At 36.3% G+C, this 17,290-nt stretch overlaps 1 protein-coding gene across 5 annotated transcripts in view; it reads left to right on the top strand.

Annotated features, from left to right (window-relative positions):
• PLCL1 (phospholipase C like 1 (inactive)) overlaps positions 1-9,261 on the top strand; it is a 388,297-nt gene extending 379,036 nt beyond the window's left edge. For all 5 annotated transcript variants that reach the window (XM_082397316.1, XM_082397315.1, XM_082397314.1 and 2 more), the window contains one exon: positions 3,936-9,261. In XM_082397316.1, the coding sequence (XP_082253442.1) occupies positions 3,936-4,118 (183 nt within the window). In that variant the 3' untranslated portion in view covers positions 4,119-9,261. The remainder of the gene's footprint in view (positions 1-3,935) is intronic.
• The last annotated feature ends 8,029 nt before the right edge of the window (positions 9,262-17,290 follow it).

Here is a 17,290-nt window from a genome sequence, read left to right as displayed (position 1 = left end):
CTTTCTTTTCTAGAGAGACTGACTTCTATTTACCAGAACTGACACAGTCTGGCATTTAGGCCTGGATCCCACCTCTCAGAACCGATGAGATGACATTCTGGCTGATTAATTAGATATGTTTTATAACCTGCTGCAGGAAAAGTGACGTGAGAGCATTATTCATTAGTAGTATCAAGCCTGATATTTTTGCATGTTTTACTCCTCTCTTGCAATTAGGGAAGATGCCAGTTTTGCTTTTTTTATGCTTTAAAAATGCCTGATGAAAACTTTAACACTAAAAGAAAAGGGAGGATTTAAAAGTAATACTCAAAATGAGTGTGGGTATAATCTGTTTATTCATACAGTTTTTTTAAAGGAATCTTTACGTTTGTAAAAGCAGTAGCAATATACATATCTCTGTAAAAACAGACTCTTGTAGATGCATTTTAAACAGGTTAGTAAAATGTGTGTTAAAATATGCACACTATCAAGATATTTGTTTCAGTAATAGAGTATGTTAATTGCTTTTCATATCACCTTATAGCATAGTTTACTTGTGATTATTTAAATCACAAATAGCTTTTCTTTCTTTTTTATTTTTAAACATCTTTATTGGAGTATAATTGCTTTACAATGGTGTGTTAGTTTCTGCTTTATAACAAAGTGAATCAGCTATACATATACATATGTCCCCATACCTCTTCCCTCTTGCGTCTCCCTTCCTCCCACCCTCCCTATCCCACCCCTCTAGGTGGTCACAAACCACTGAGCTGATCTCCCTGTGCTATGCGGCTGCTTCCCACTAGCTATCTATTTTACATTTGGTAGTGTATCTATGTCCATGACACTCTCTCACTTTGTCCCAGCTTACCCTTCCCCATCCCCATATCCTCAAGTCCATTCTCTAGTAGGTCTGTGTCTTTATTCCCATCTTGCCCCTAGGTTCTTCAAGACAATTTTTTTTTTTTTTTTAGATTCCATATATATGTGTTAGCATATGGTATTTGTTTTTCTCTTTCTGACTTACTTCACTCTGTATGACAGACTCTAACTCCATCCACCTCACTACAAATAACTCAATTTCATTTCTTTTTATGGCTGAGTAATATTCCATTGTATATATGTGCCATATCTTCTTTAACCATTCATCTGTTGATGGACACTTAGGTGGCTTCCATGTCCTGGCTATTGTAAATAGAGCTGCAATGAATATTTTGGTACATGACTCTTTTTGAATTATGGTTTTCTCAGGGTATATGCCCAGTAGTGGGATTGCTGGGTCGTATGGTAGTTCTATTTTTAGTTTTTTAAGGAACCTCCATACTGTTCTCCATAGTGGCTGTATCAATTTACATTCCCACCAACAGGGCAAGAGGGTTCCCTTTTCTCCACACCCTCTCCAGCATTTATTGTTTGTAGATTTTTTGATGATGGCCATTCTGACCAGTGTGAGATGATATCGCATTGTAGTTTTGATTTGCATTTCTCTAATGATTAATGATGTTGAGCATTCTTTCATGTGTTTGTTGGTAATCTGTATATCTTCTTTGGAGAAATGTCTATTTAGGTCTTCTGCCCGTTTTTGGATTGGGTTGTTTGTTTTTTGGATATTGAGCTGCATGGGATGCTTGTAAATTTTGGAGATTAATCCTTTGTCAGTTGCTTCATTTGCAAATATTTCTCCCATTCTGAGGGTTGTCTTTTCATCTTGTTTATGGTTTCCTTTGCTGTGCAAAAGCTTTTAAGTTTCATTAGGTCCCATTTGTTTATTTTTGTTTCCAACAAATAGCTTTTCAACATTTTCTGTAATCTTTAAAACTGTGAGGAAGACAGAAGAATATTTTCATAGTTTTTACAGGAGATAAAATGGCCCAGGGGGAAATTGTTGGAGCTAAAAGCAAAACTAAGATACTCTGACTTTTCTCTCCGCCAACGTATCTTGGTGCATGTTATCTTCCTGTAGACTCTGTAGATCCCATCTCTAAGTTCTGTCCGACTGTGCCACCTGGTTAATGATTGTCTTTTTATCCGTGTTGTTTCCATGGGTGACAATGACTGACTGGGAGTCTTTACTGTGCTTTGTAGAGAGCACACAGTTTGCCTTGAAGGGATGCCATATCATGTAGCGGTTAAGACTACAGATTCTGGAGCCAACTGCTGGACTTTATTTCAACCCCAGCTCCACCACTTAGCAGCTGTGTGAGTCGGGAAGGAGGATCACTCTGGGCCTCCATTTTCATTGTAAACTTAAAGTAAGAAAAGAGCCTATTTTGTGGGGATGTTGTGACAAATAATGAACGTTTGTAAAGTATGAAGAAGAATGCCTGTAGAGAGTGAGCACTTTCTATGTTGTATTATTATCATTATCGCTTCAGGATTGCATTTTTCAAAGTGGATGTGACTTTTTTTAACGTCCAGAGGGGACTCATTATGCTTATACTCCCCAAGTCCTGCTTGTGTCGTGCATATTTTTCCCTTAGAAAGTCCATCTCTATCTGAAAGAGTGTTCATTCTCTAGTCTCTAGTTTTAGTCTAAATTATAAACGTGGTGTGTGGAACAGGGCACAGAACCGAGAGGCAGAAGACCTGGACTTTAGTCCCAGCTCAGTCATTAACCAGCTGTGACCTTGGGTCAGTCACGTCACCTCATCAGGCTCAGCGTCTTTTCTCCTCATGAGAAGGCTAAACTATACAACTTCCAAGTCTACTTCTAAAATCCCAGTCCATGATTGAGGTTGGGGGTAAGTTCACCTTAACAAAAGTATTAGGCAAAGTTATACTTATTCATCCCATATATTTAAAGGCTCTTGTTTGAAAGATTTTATGACATGAGATAGAACTGGCAAGTGCTTGTACAGATTTTGAAGAAAGAAGTATTCCAAGGCATTTTTAATGCAAGGCATTTTTAATTTTAGGGTCCTCATACACCCTAAGGTAAAAGCTTTCATCAAATTAAAGAGATCAAACAGTGTATGATGAAGTACCTTGCATAAAATAGGTGACTTACCATTTCTCGAAGTCTCTGCTCTGTAGAGGAACTCTCCAGCAGCTCATGTAACCTCCAGTTTCAAGGTCACACTCTCAAGCATTGTCGTGAGAATGGAGGGAGAGACGGAACTCCTTCCTCTTTTATCTGTACACAACGGAAACATGTTCTGGCTTCCCCACACTTACTCCTTCAGCCCCTTGGGCCAGTGTCAGCATATACACTTGATCATTATAGCAATGAACTAAAACAAGAAAAAAAATAATGGGAAAAGATCTTTCTCAGACTGATATAACTGACAACTGATGACTTCCTGTGATCCTCGTTTGCTTTTTTGTTTTGATTGACACACTAAGCCTCTGGAGCCTCTCTCCATCAGCCAGATGGGAACATTGTCCTTAGGATAATAGAAAAGAACATGAGTAACTAGGAACTTATCAAAAGGCAGGCTGCAGCGATGACCCAATATACTAAAAACCAGCTTACCAAGCATAAGGGTGTGTGATTTACTTTACAGAGATTTGCTTTGTAAGCTCTCGTACGCTAAGAAGCTGATTTAATTTTCAGTTCTTTGAGGAAGAACTTCTTCCCTTGTTTTCTGCCAAGCCTAGGAATGCTGGGCTGGGTGGGTTAGGAGTTACAGCAGTGTGTAGTCTCGAACCCTGGTGATGGAAGGGCTGATTGTCCTTGGTATGTCCAGAGAAGGGTCCCCAGATGGTGTTCCTTCCTACAGGAAATCTCCAGAGGCTGCCAGCAACTACAGAGAAAATGGGGAAGGCTCAGGTTGAGGGCCTTGACCTAAAGAGCAAAGACCCTCAATAATGCAAGAAAAGTATGTTGGAAAAGTGGGCTCTCGAGTCTGAGTCTGTTTCCTCGCTGAGCAACAGCATGAAGGATATAGAGTGATGTCACTTAGGATCTGCCTGACCCGTAACATTCTTCTTTGGTGTCTATTTCTGCCTGTTTGTAGGGCCAAGGAGATCTGTTGAAGAATGCCAAGAATGAAGCTATAGAGAACATGAAGCAGATCCAGTTGGCGTGCTTGTCTTGTGGCCTTAGTAAAGCCCCCAGCAGTGGTGCCGAGGCCAAGAGCAAGCGCAGCCTGGAGGCCATAGAGGAGAAGGAGAGCAGCGAGGACAATGGGAAGCTGTGACCCTGAGCGCCAGCCACACCTTCACCCAGCCTTCCTGCCAAGGACTCTGGTTTTTCCTTCTGGTTTTCTTTCTTTAAGCTTTTTAGAAGTTCACAAAAAGATGCCCTCTCTTGGGTATTGGACATAAACAGATATTTTCACAATGTCAGTATTTTAACGTAGTTAATTTATCTAAGTTAAAACCTTTAGTAGCAGTGTTTTAAAATTCTGAGATGTGTGTACACACTCACGTATGGATGTGGGCGGAAGTGTGTGTATGTGTGTGTGTGTGTGAGAGAGAGCGAGCGAGAGACAGAGACAGAGAGATAGAGAGAGAGAGACAGAGAGGGAGAGAGAGAGAGAGAGAGAGAGCAAAAGAGAAAGACTGAGAGATAGGTGGGGACGGGAGAGAGAGAGATTGAGATGCTGTTAAAATCTATTCTGTGTTGCATTATTCATTTAGTAAGTTATTACTTTATCATTTTGGGACAAATTTGTTAATCTGAAATTCTAAAAAGCACTTAACTACAACCTGTTGCTGTGTTTAATTTTACTTCTCTACCTTTGTCATTTAATTTGGAGATCATAACACAGCTTATAATTGAAGGAAGCCAAATTTATCGTGCATAGATGTTTTAATAGATTAAATATAGATTAGACAAATTCCTAAGAATCACAGTAGAAATAAAAATGAATGAAGGATAAACAACTGATCAGAATTCCTAGGAAGATCAGCAAAGTCTTCAGTTAGTGAACTCTTTAAAATATTTATTAAATAAAATCAATTTTTAGAAAGTTTTCTGTAGTTGTTCACTTTTCAGTGGAAAAGCTGATCATAAGTGAATTTATACCCACTTATGTGGTACTCTGAAACACCATGAAAACTCTGTTGAAATCAGGATTTTGATGTGACAACGATATTCAGTTATGAAATTTCAAGGTTGTGATTTATAGGAAGGTCTCATTCTTCCTAACTGGGAATCTTAGCATTCATTTTCTATAACAGACATGGGCAGCTAGGAGGTCTTGGCTTTCATTGCATTTAATTGAGTACTACATTTAAATTTAAAGACATTGTTCAAACAATATCATATCATCACCTTGAGCTGATATAAATTCTGTGGGTCAGATAACGTTGTGATGATTTAAGGACTAACTAATTACAAAGTATCTATGATATAATTTTAACACATACAGAAAAACATACACACAAAAGAAGCAAATGACTAATTAGGGTACATTTATAATTGCATCCAGATCATTTTTACCCTAATATCTTCAGAAAGTACTTGAGTGTAATATGTTTGTTACCTCCAACAGAACTAAATGTTCTATGGTTATGAAAATATATCTATTTAAAACATTGCTTTTATTTTGAAAAGCTTCTTAATTAATTTGGTTAACAAATATGCTAATTCGGGGGAACCTAGGGAAGATCATTGCTGAAATTATGCAAATATAAACATCTTCTATAGCAACTGTGTTAAGTTATTTCTGACTTCTTAACACTATTATGTTCATGTTGCACATTACTGAGAGAGTAAAGATATGAAACAACACTTTTATTGTTCTCTTTTATTGTGAATTAATTGAAAAAAGAACGATAATGAAAATGAGTTACTATATTAAAAATATCTTACAGGATATGATATTTCCATGGACCAGATATGACGATATTTCTCCCTAGGTTTAAAACTGGGCGCTTGGGAAGACACATGATCTCATTTGAAGGTAGGTTTCCAGTGGTACTACAATAGGCTGAAAAAGTGTCTTTACCCTCTATTATACTTACCCTTCACAGTGGAAGGAACAGTGGAATGCAGATATCTAAGCCCCTTATGATGAAAAAGAGGTGATATAGACAGAAACAAAACCCTTCTTGCATTAGCCAATTGGTTGGTTTCACCTATGGACCTCTTCACCTCCCTGAGTACCACGTGGAGAAATTCATGTCTTTACAGAGAGGTGGGAAGAGAAGCTAAAGGGTGGCAAACTTTCAAAGAATATTTATTCATGTCTTTACTTGAGGGTCAAATCCAATCCTTGAGAGTGACTTCTCTAGTTTATTCCATTTGTCCTGGGCCTCCACGCACACTTAGGCTCTAGTACCCAAATATTCTTGAGAACATGATATGATTCCACCTCATCTAATGCTCGTTCTGGTGTCAGCCACTCTCTGCTCCGCTGTGCTGGGTATCCTTGAGGTAGGGATTGAGGTGTGGGGCAGAGAGGAGCTTTAGATTCTGAGAGTAGAGAAGTTGCCAGGGAAGAGGTCTTACCTCCTGATGGAATAGCAAAAACAAACATACAACCTTTATTCATTATTATATTCTACGAGTGTCTGCTTTTTTTCCAAACTTGAACTTCTGTAGAAAAAGTCCCCTTCTCTCCACTTAGCTTTTGGCAATGCTAGGAAGGCAGGGTGGTAGATATTCATTCTATTTTTGTTTATTAATTTTTACATTACCCAGGGAATTTGAGGTGGCGATGGTAGGTATTATCACTGATATTTTGTAGGTGAGAAAGCCAAAGGCCACTGATATAGTAAGTGGAAGAACTGACTTTGAATTCTGGTCTGTCCAAATTTTGTGCAAGAGTATTTATTCAATGATTTTGATTTTTAATTTAATTCTCAAAACTTTAAACTAAACCATTAACTCTTTCCTTTACAACCACAAATTAAAAAAACTTCATCTTATTTTCTTATAATAAAATATTAATGATCAATATAAAAATGCAAAAATAGAAAAATATATAAAAAATAAAAATCTCCCACTATTACATTTAGATTTATACCTCTTAGACACTGTTTAACATTTCTTTATACATATAAATGTGCTTTCATTTTTATCAAAAAATGAGATCATATTATATAAACTGTTTTGTAACAGGCTTTTTACAACAATAAAAACAATACATCATGGAGATCTTTTTATGTCAATAATATATATATGTACACTGGAGCTCTCAGCCTTTGAATTGAATCTAGTCCATAAATGACATATTTTATTTGGGCACTGAATTTTTTCAAAAAATTCTAAACAATAGACAACTTTTAAACATGAGGAGATTTCACATAAAAACTTCAATTTTCTACTTCTTTTAAAATATTAGGTACACTGACAACACTAGACCCTCCCCCACTTCTTACTTGGCATCAATTGATTGGAGTTGCCCTCTTCAAAAGGCGCATGTGCTATCCAGTTTGCCAAAGAGCCTCTTTACTCATTTATGTTACATCTTGCTCCTGTGGACATCTTAGGTGGTGATCCTTGATCCAAATCATTATTTATAATTATGACATAGTGTCTTTCTATATGGATTATCATGACATATTTAACCCATCTCCTATTGCTAGACTTTTCTTTCCTAAATTTTTTGTTATATAAGCATTGCAGTGATGAAAATCCACTTTTGCAAAATTTCCATATCCCAGAGTCTTTAGGATAAATTTCTAGAAGTGGAATAATTGGTCAAAGAATAGATATATTTTTTAGGGATTTTGTGATACATTGCCATATAGTCTCTGGAAAACTTGTCCAATTTAATTTCCTACCATAAGTTTATGAAAGTGCTCAAATCTTGGCTAATACTAAATTTAATTTTTTTTACTTTCATCTTTGCCAGTCTACTAGGTTAAAAATCTTATTTCTCTTTATCTTTAGTCTCTAGTGAAATTGAACACATGTTAGTATGTTCATTGACTGTAAATAATCTCATAGAGATTGTCTTTGTTTTCTGATCATTTTTGGGTGTGGTGGTAAATTTTTATCTTTTATTATTTATTTTTAAGAGGCATTTACTTAAGAATCTTAACCCTGTGTTTGTCATGTGTGTTGCTAATGTCTTTTGATGTATAGATCCCTAATTTAATCCAAGTTATGCTTTTTTTCCCTTTATGGTTAGTGTTAAGACATCTTTGGCCTGGATGTTCATGAAGATATTCTCTTATATTACCTGCTAGTAGCTTTCTTGTTTTCCTTTTCACATTTAAATTTACAAGTCCCCTAAAATTGATTTTTGTGTATAGCGTACGGCATAGGCCCAATTCTATCTTTTCCCAACATGGATAATCAGTTGACCCAGTCCATTTATTGTAAAGACTGTCCTTTGTCCATGACTCTACAGTGCCACCCTTGTGAAAAATGAAGCACGCATGTATGTGTGTGTCTCTTTATGGAATCTCTATTCAGTTCCATTGGTCTATGTCTGTCCTGGCAATATTACTGTACTGTCTTCATTGCTATAGTTTTATAATGTTTTGATATCAGAGAATGTGGGCTCCCACTTCTCTTCTTCTTCAGAATTTTCTTGGTTATTTTTGGCTCTTTTATTTTTCATATGGATTGTAGAATCAGCTTGTCAATTTCCCTCAGGCACCTCCTGGAATTTTGGTTGGTATTACACTGAAAGTATGGTATCATTTTGGGGAGTTCTGATAAATATACATATTAATTGTTCCAATCCATTCATGTGGTATATTTCTCCATTTTTAAGACCTTATTTAATTTCTCTTAATACAATTTTATAGATTTCTGTGTAAAGGTTTTGCACATCTTTCATTAGATTTATTCCTAGGTATTTGATGTTTCTCTTGCTGTTAGAAATAGTAACATTTTAAAATTTAAATTTCCAAATTGCTTATTTATGGTATATAGAAAATACAATCGATTGTTTTGTGATGGCCATGTATAAAGTAAACTTGCTAAACTCACTTCTAATTACCTCTGTATCATTTTGGATTTTATAGGTACATAATCATGTCATTTGCAAATAATGAGGTTTTTTTTTTTGTTTGTTTCTGATCCTTATACATTTTGTTTATGTATTTTATTTGCTTTTCTTGCTTTGTTGAACTGGCTAAAACCTTCAGTACAATATTCAATAGAAGTGATGTTAGTGAACATTCTTTCTCATTCCCAATCCATTCCCAATCTCAGGGGAAAGTTTCCAATATTTCATCATTAGTTATGATGCATACTCTAGATTTTGGTAGATTTTCTTGGGGAATTAAAAAAATTTTAAATGTAACTTTTGCCATTTATATAGAGATAAAACTATAAAACCCTTAGGAAAAATATAGGAGCAAATTTTGTGATCTTGGGTTAAGGTCATGAATTTTAGGTGTGACACCAAAAGAAAAAGAAAAGGACAAAAGAAATAAGATTAGACTTCATCAAAATGAAAACTTCTGTACTTAAAAGGACACCATCAATAAAGTGAAAAGACAATCCACAGAATGTGTGCAAATTACATATCTGATAAAGGCTGGAATCAGAATATAAAAAGAACTACTACAACATAATAAAAAGACAACCCAATTTTAAAAATGGACAAAGGATCTGAATAGACATTTTTTCAAAGAAGATAGACAAAGATGCTTAACATCATTAACCATCAGGAAAATTTAAATAAAAAACCACAGTGGAAATACCATTTTACATCCACTAGGATAGCTATAATAGAAGAGGCAGCTAATAACAAGTTTTAGTGAGGATGAAGAGAAGTTAGAACCATCATACAGTGCTGGTGGAAATGTAAAATGGTGCAGCTGCTTTGGAAAACAGCCCGGCATTTAATCAGAAGTTTAAACATAGTTACCACAGACCAGCAATTCTATTCCTGGGTATACACCCAAGAGAAATAAAAACATATGTTCACACAAAAACTTGTACACAAATGTTCATAGCAGCATTATTCATAATGGCCAAAAAGTGGAAACAATCCAAATGTCCATCAACTGATGAAAGGATAAACAAAAATAGTACCTCCGTACAATGAATTATTCAACAATAAAAAGAAATGAAATACTGATAAATGCTACAACATAAATGATTCTTGAAAACGTTAATGCTAAGTAAAGGAAGCCGGATATAAAGGCCAATTACTGTATGACTCCATTTATGTGAAATGTCCATAATCGGCAAATCAATGGAGACAGAAAGTACACTAGTGGTTGGCAGGGTCTGGGGCTGGGTGGAATGGGGAATGACTGCTAGCGGACATGAAGTTTCTTTTTGGGGTGATGAAAATATTCTGGAATTAGATAGTGGTGATTGTTGCACAACTTTGTGAGTGTACTAAAAACTACTGTGCAGTTTAAAAGAATGAATTTTATGGTATGTAAATTACTAGTAAAATGGTTATTTAAAAAAGAAACATAAAAAAGAGAATTTATGTACTGAACAAAACACCAGTAAATAGTGGAATAACTCTAAGAAGTCTAATATATCTGGAATTGGAGAGAAGGTGGGGGCAAAGAAAAATGTTTGAGAAAATAATGATGGAAAAAACTCATTTTTATTGAAAACTATAATGCCGCAGATCCAAGAATCTTAAAAATGTTCCAAGGACTAGAGACAGGAAAACAATGAAGGAACATAATAATCATTAAGTTGTTCAAAAGTAGTGAAAAGGAGAAAAATTTTAAAGTAGACAGTGAAATAAGATATGTATGTATGTTTGTTTCTTATCTGCGGTCAATAGTGGTCCCAAAATGTTAAGTAGAAAATTCCAGAAATAAAAATTCATAAGTTTTAGATTGTATGCTTTTCTGAGTAGTGTGATGAAATCTCACATTGTCCTGCTTCATCCTGCCTGGATCCCCAACTGTTGACATTGTATCGTCAGAAGATCAGTAGTAGCCAAATGCTATGTCACAGTGCCTATGGCATTCAACTCACTTCATCTTATTGCGTAGGCAATCTATCATCGCATGTCATCACAAGAAGTAGGGTGAGTACAGTACAATGAGATATTTTGAGAGAGAGAGAGAGAAAGAGCTCATATTCACATAACTTTTATTACAGTATATTGTTATAATTGTTCTATTTTATTATTAGTTGTTAATCTCTTACTGTGCCTGATTTATAAATTAAACTTTATCATAGGTATGTATGTATAGGAAAAAACCTGTCATATACAGAGTTTTGTACTATCCATGATTTCAGGCATCCACTGGGGGTCTTAAAACATGTCTCCTGTTGATAAGGGGAGACTACTATACAGAGAAAATAAGGAAGACAGGAGATTTCTCAGTGTAATCCATTCAAGTGAGGGGACAATGGAGCAACATTCTTTAAAATAATGGAAGAGAAAGAAAAACTTAATCTTAGAATCCTATAACCAGTGAAAGTGCCATTCAAAAATAAAGATGATGTAAAGAATTTCAAACGCTGAAAGACGTAATCACAAGCATACCTGCACTACAAGATATGTTTAAAGGAAGTGGTTGTGACTTTGTTAAATTATCATTTGTTAAGTAGAGTCCCAGGGTGTTGGATGGTGAGGTTCAACAAAAGACCACAAGGGAATTGAAATAGGAAAGTTTATTACTCACAGGTCCTAGAGGAGGTACACAGCACACCTTGAGGGGCCACAGGGAGAGGCCAAGGCAGGGTGCAGACAGAGGAAGAGTGGTGGGATTGGGGACACTTGCCTTTATGAGTGTCTGCATGTGGACTGCTTTGAGGTTTCCTGGCTAATGATGAATTGGTGAATTCAAACCCAAAAGAGCAGGGGTTTGGTAAGCCTTGTAGGGTTCTTATCTTTCTTTTTTTAACACCTTTATTGGAGTATAATTGCTTTACAATGGTGTGTTAGTTTCTGCTTTATAACAAAGTGAATCAGCTCTACATATACATATATACCCATATCTCTTCCCTCTTGCGTCTCCCTCCCACCGTCCCTATCCCACCCCTCTAGGTGGTCACAAAGCACTGAGCTGATCTCCCTGTGCTATGTGGCTGCTTCCCACTAGCTATCTATTTTACATTTGGTAGTATATATAAGTCCATGCCACTCTTTCACTTTGTCCCAGCTTACCCTTCCCACTCCCCGTGTCCTCAAGTCCATTCTCTGTACGTCTGCGTCTTTATTCCTGTCCTGCCCCTAGATTCTTCAGAACTTTTTTTTTAGATTCCATATATATGTGTTAGCATATGGTATTTATTTTTCTCTTTCTGACTTACTTCCCTTGGTATGACAGTCTCTAAGTCCATCCACCTCACTACAAATAACTCAATTTCGTTTCCTTTTATGGTTGAGTAATATTCCATTGTATATATGTGCCACATCTTCTTTATCCATTCATCTGTCGATGGACACTTAGGTTGCTTCCATGTCCTGGCTATTGTAAATAGAGCTGCAACGAACATTTTGGTACATGACTCTTTTTGAATTATGGTTTTCTCAGGGTATATGTCCAGTAGTGGGATTGCTGGGTCATATGATAGTTCTATTTTTAGTTTTTAAACGAACCTCCATACTGTTCTCCATAGTGGCTGTATCAATTTACATTCCCACCAACAGTGCAAGAGGGTTCCCTTTTCTCCACACCCTCTCCAGCATTTATTGTTTGTAGATTTTTTGATGATGGCCATTCTGATTGGTGTGAGGTGACACCTCATTGTAGTTTTGATTTGAATTTCTCTAATGATTAGTGATGTTGGGCATCCTTTCATGTGTTTGTTGGCAATCTATATATCTTCTTTAGAGAAATGTCTATTTAGGTCTTCGGCCCATTTTTGGATTGGGTTGTTTGTTTTTTTGATATTGAGCTGCATGAGCTGCTTGTATATTTTGTAGATTAATCCTTTGTCAGTTGCTTCATTTGCAAACATTTTCTCCCATTCTGAGGGTTGTCTTTTCATCTTGTTTATGGTTTCCTTTGCTGTGCAAAAGCTTTTAAGTTTCATTAGGTCCCATTTGTTTATTTTTGTTTTTATTTCCATTTCTCTAGGAGGTGGGTCAAAAAGGATCTTGCTGTGATGTATGTCATAGAGTGTTCTGCCTATGTTTTCCTCTAAGAGTTTGATAGTGTCTGCCCTTACATTTAGGTCCTTAATCCATTTTGAGTTTATTTTTGTGTATGGTGTTAGGGAGTGTTCTAACACCATACACAATTTCATTCTTTTACACGTAGCTGTCCAGTTTTCCCAGCACCACTTATTGAAGAAGCTGTCTTTTCTGCATTGTATATTCTTGCCTCCTTTATCAAAAATAACGTGACTATATGTGTGTGGGTTTTTTTCTGGGCTTTCTATCCTGTTCCATTGATCTATATTTCTGTTTTTGTGCCAGTACCACACTGTCTTGATTACTGTAGCTTTGTAGTATAGTCTGAAGTCCAGGAGCCTGATTCCTCCAGCTCCATTTTTCTTTCTCAAGATTGCTTTGGTTATTCGGGGCTTTTGTGTTTCCATACAAATTGTGAAATTTTATGTTCTAGTTCTGTGAAAAATGTCATTGGTAGTTTGATAGGGATTGAATTGAATCTGTAGATTGCTTTGGGTAGTACAGTCATTTTCACAATGTTGATTCTTCCAATCCAAGAACATGGTGTATCTCTCCATGTGTTTGTATCATCTTTAATTTCTTTCATCAGTGTCTTATAGTTTTCTGCATACAGGTCTTTTGTCTCCTTATGTAGGTTTACTCCAAGTATTTTATTCTTTTTGTTGCAATGGTAAATGGGAGTGTTTCCTTAATTTCTCTTTCAGATTTTTCATCATTAGTGTATAGGAATGCAAGAGATTTCTGTGCAATATTTTTGTATCCTTCTACTTTACCAAATTCATTGATTAGCTCTAGTAGTTTTCTGGTAGAGTCTTTAGGATTCTCTGTGTATAGTATCATGTCATCTGCAAACAGTGACAGCTTTACTTCTTCTTTTCCAATTTGGATTCCTTTTATTTCTTTTTCTTCTCTGATTGCTGTGGCTAACACTTCCAAAACTATGTTGAATAATAGTGGTGAGAGTGGGCAACCTTGTCTTGTTCCTGATCTTAGTGGAAATGGTTTCAGTTTTTCACCATTGAGAATTATGTTGGTTGTGGGTTTGTCATATATGGCCTTTATTATGTTGAGGTAAGTTCCCTCTATGCCCACTTTCTGGGGGCTTTTATCATAAATGGGTGTTGAATTTTGTCAAAAGCTTTTTCTGCATCTATTGAGATGATCATATGGTTTTTATCCTTCAATTTGTTAATATGGTGTATCACATTGATTGATTTGCATATATTGAAAAATCCTTGCATTTATATGATAAACCCCACTTGATCAAGGTGTATGATCCTTTGAATATGCTGTTGGATTCTGTTTGCTAGTATTTTGTTGAGGATTTTTGCATCTATGTTCATCAGTGATATTGGCCTGTAGTTTTCTTTCTTTGTGACATCTTTGTCTGGTTTTGGTATCAGGGTGATGGTGGTCTCGTAGAATGAGTTTAGGAGTGTTCCTCCCTCTGCTATATTTTGGAAGAACTTGAGAAAGATAGGTGTTAGCTCTTCTCTAAATGTTTGATAGAATGAAGCCATCTAGTCCTGGGCTTTTGTCTGTTGGAAGGTTTTTAATCACAGTCTCAATTTCAGTGCTTTTGATTGGTCTGTTTATATTTTCTATTTCTTCCTGGTTCAGTCTGAGAAGGTTATACCTTTCTAAGAATTTGTCCATTTCTTCCAGGTTGTCCATTTTATTGGCATATAGTTGCTTGTAGTAATCTCTCATGATCCTTTGTATTTCTGCACTGTCAGGTGTTACTTCTCATTTTTCATTTCTAATCCTATTGATTTGAGTCTTCTCCCTTTTTTTCTTGATGAGTCTGGCTAATGGTTTATCAATTTTGTTTATCTTCTCAAAGAACCAGCTTTTAGTTTTAGTTGATCTTTGCTATTGTTTCCTTCATTTCTTTTTCATTTATTTCTGATCTGATCTTTATGCTTTCTTTCCTTCTGCTAGCTTTGGAGTTTTTTTGTTCTTCTCTAATTGCTTTAGGTGTAAGGTTAGGTTGTTTATTTGAGATGTTTCTTGTTTCTTGAGGTAGGATTGTATTGCTATAAACTTCTCTCTTAGAATTTCTTTTGCTGCATCCCATAGGTTTTGGGTCATCATGTTTTCATTGCCATTTGTTTCTAGGTATTTTTTGATTTCCTCTTTGATTTCTTTAGTGATCTCTTGGTTATTAAGTAGTGTATTGTTTAGCCTTCATGTGTTTGTATTTTTTACAGTTATTCTCCAGTAATTGATATCTAGTCTCATAGCATTCTGGTTGGAAAAGATACTTGATAAAATTTCAATTTTCTTAAATTTACCAAGGCTTGATTTGTGACCCAAGATATGATCTATCCTGGAGAATGTTCCATGAGCACTTGAGAAGAAAATGTATTCTGTTGTTTTTGGATGGAATGTCCTATAAATATCAATTAAAACCACCTTGTTTAATGTATCATTTAAAGCTTGTGTTTCCTTATTTATTTTCATTTTGGATGATCTGTCCATTGGTGAAAGTGGGATGTTAAAGTCCCCTACTATGATTGTGTTACTGTAGATTTCCCCTTTTATGTCTGGTAGTATTTGCCTTATGTATTGAGGTGCTCCTATGTTGGGTGCATAAATATTTACAGTTATTATATCTTCTTCTTGGATTGATCCTTTGATCATTATGTAGTGTCCTTCTTTGTCTCTTGTAATAGTCTTCATTTTAAAGTCTATTTTGTCTGATATGAGAATTGCTACTCCAGCTTTCTTTTGATTTCCATTTGCATGGACTATCTTTTTCCATCCCCTCACTTTCAGTCTGTATGTGTTCCTAGCTCTGAAGTGGGTCTCCTGTAGACAGCATATGTATGGGTCTTGTTTTTGTATCCATTCAGCCAGTCTATGTCTTTTGGTTGGAGTTTTACTTTTACTTGGGAAATAGTGAGTTTGTAGAGTCGGTGTTTTTCAGCTTAAAAAGCTTTCCTTTTTGGGGGCTTCCCTGGTGGCGCAGTGGTTGAGAATCTGCCTGCCAGTACAGGGGACATGGGTTTGAGCCCTGGTCTGGGACGATCCCACATGCCGCGGAGCAACTAGGCCCGTGAGTCACAACTACTGAGCCTGCGCGTCTGGAGCCTGTTCTCCGCAACAAGAGAGGCCGTGATAGTGAGAGGCCCGCGCACCGCCATGAAGAGTGGCCCCCCACTTGCCACAACTAGAGAAAGCCCTCGCACAGAAACGAAGACCCAACACAGCCATAAATAAATAAATAAATAAATAAAATTAAAAAAATATATATCCATGGACTCCCATATGCCTATGTAATAATCCATGAGCTCATTAAAAAGCTTTTCTTTTTGTATTTTCCTGTGTGTGTGTGTTTTGGGACATAGTTGCTTTCATGTAGGTGCTGAAGTTTCTTCAGGAAAGGCAGTTGGCCATATCATCATCATATCCTTTCCTTCATCTTTCCTGTAATCCTGTTATTTTTCTGCGTTTTTCTTTGTATTCTGGGAGATTTTCTTGTGACTTTCCTTTACAACAAAATTTCCGTCTTTTACAATTTTGCTGCTTAATATTTGACCATGTTTTTCATTTCAAATATTTCTGCAGTTTAGGTAGGGTTTAACAGGGGTACCCACCTCTGTTCCACTCAGTGTCAGTTGGGATGATTTGAAGGTTAGGGGCCAGAATCATTTGAAGACTTTTTCCTGCCCATGGCGGGTTGTGGATGTTGGCTGTTGGCTGAGGCTTTAAATGGACGATCTACAAGTAGTCTCTGCATGTAGCCTGGGCTTCCTTGGAGCACGGTGGCTGGGTCTCAAGAGTAAGTGTCCCTCAAGAGAGCAAGGCAGGACAAAGCTGCGTCACCTTGTATAACTTAGCCTTTTAAGGCACACAGTGCCATTTCTACCACATTACATCTGTTGAAGCAGCACAAAGGCACACCCAGTATCAAGGAGAGGTGGGATAGATTTCTACTCTTACTGAAGTGTGGTGAGGCTCGAAAAGAGTGTGTGAAACCAGAAACATTCCGTTTGCCATTTTTGGAAATTTTAATCTTCCACAGAGAAATTAAGTAATTTTCCCAAGGTCACATGACAATAATGAAGCAAGATTTCTTTTTTCATAGAAATCATTTCTTCTTACATTTTACTGAGTGTAAAAGAGATGCCATCTCAAATTTCCTTAAACGTTTATAAGTATGACCTTCCACAACTCTTGTGTTATGGTCACGTTCCTTTATGGTGTAGGGGTATTTTTTAGAGTCTTTTATGTTACAAAATATTTTTATAACTTCATATGGATTTATCTTGTGATTACTCTTGTAATATTTTAATTTAAGAAAATTTTTTTCTTAAGAAATGACACGAGATTATTCTTGCTAGATTTCCTCAGTTTTAGCTAGGATGTTTTTAAAACCCTTAAAATTTAAGTGA

This window comes from Balaenoptera borealis (genome assembly GCF_965194805.1).
Source record: "Balaenoptera borealis genome assembly, chromosome: 6".
NCBI classification, from domain to species: Eukaryota; Metazoa; Chordata; class Mammalia; order Artiodactyla; family Balaenopteridae; genus Balaenoptera; species Balaenoptera borealis.
This window is presented reverse-complemented; position numbering and strand designations above follow the sequence as displayed.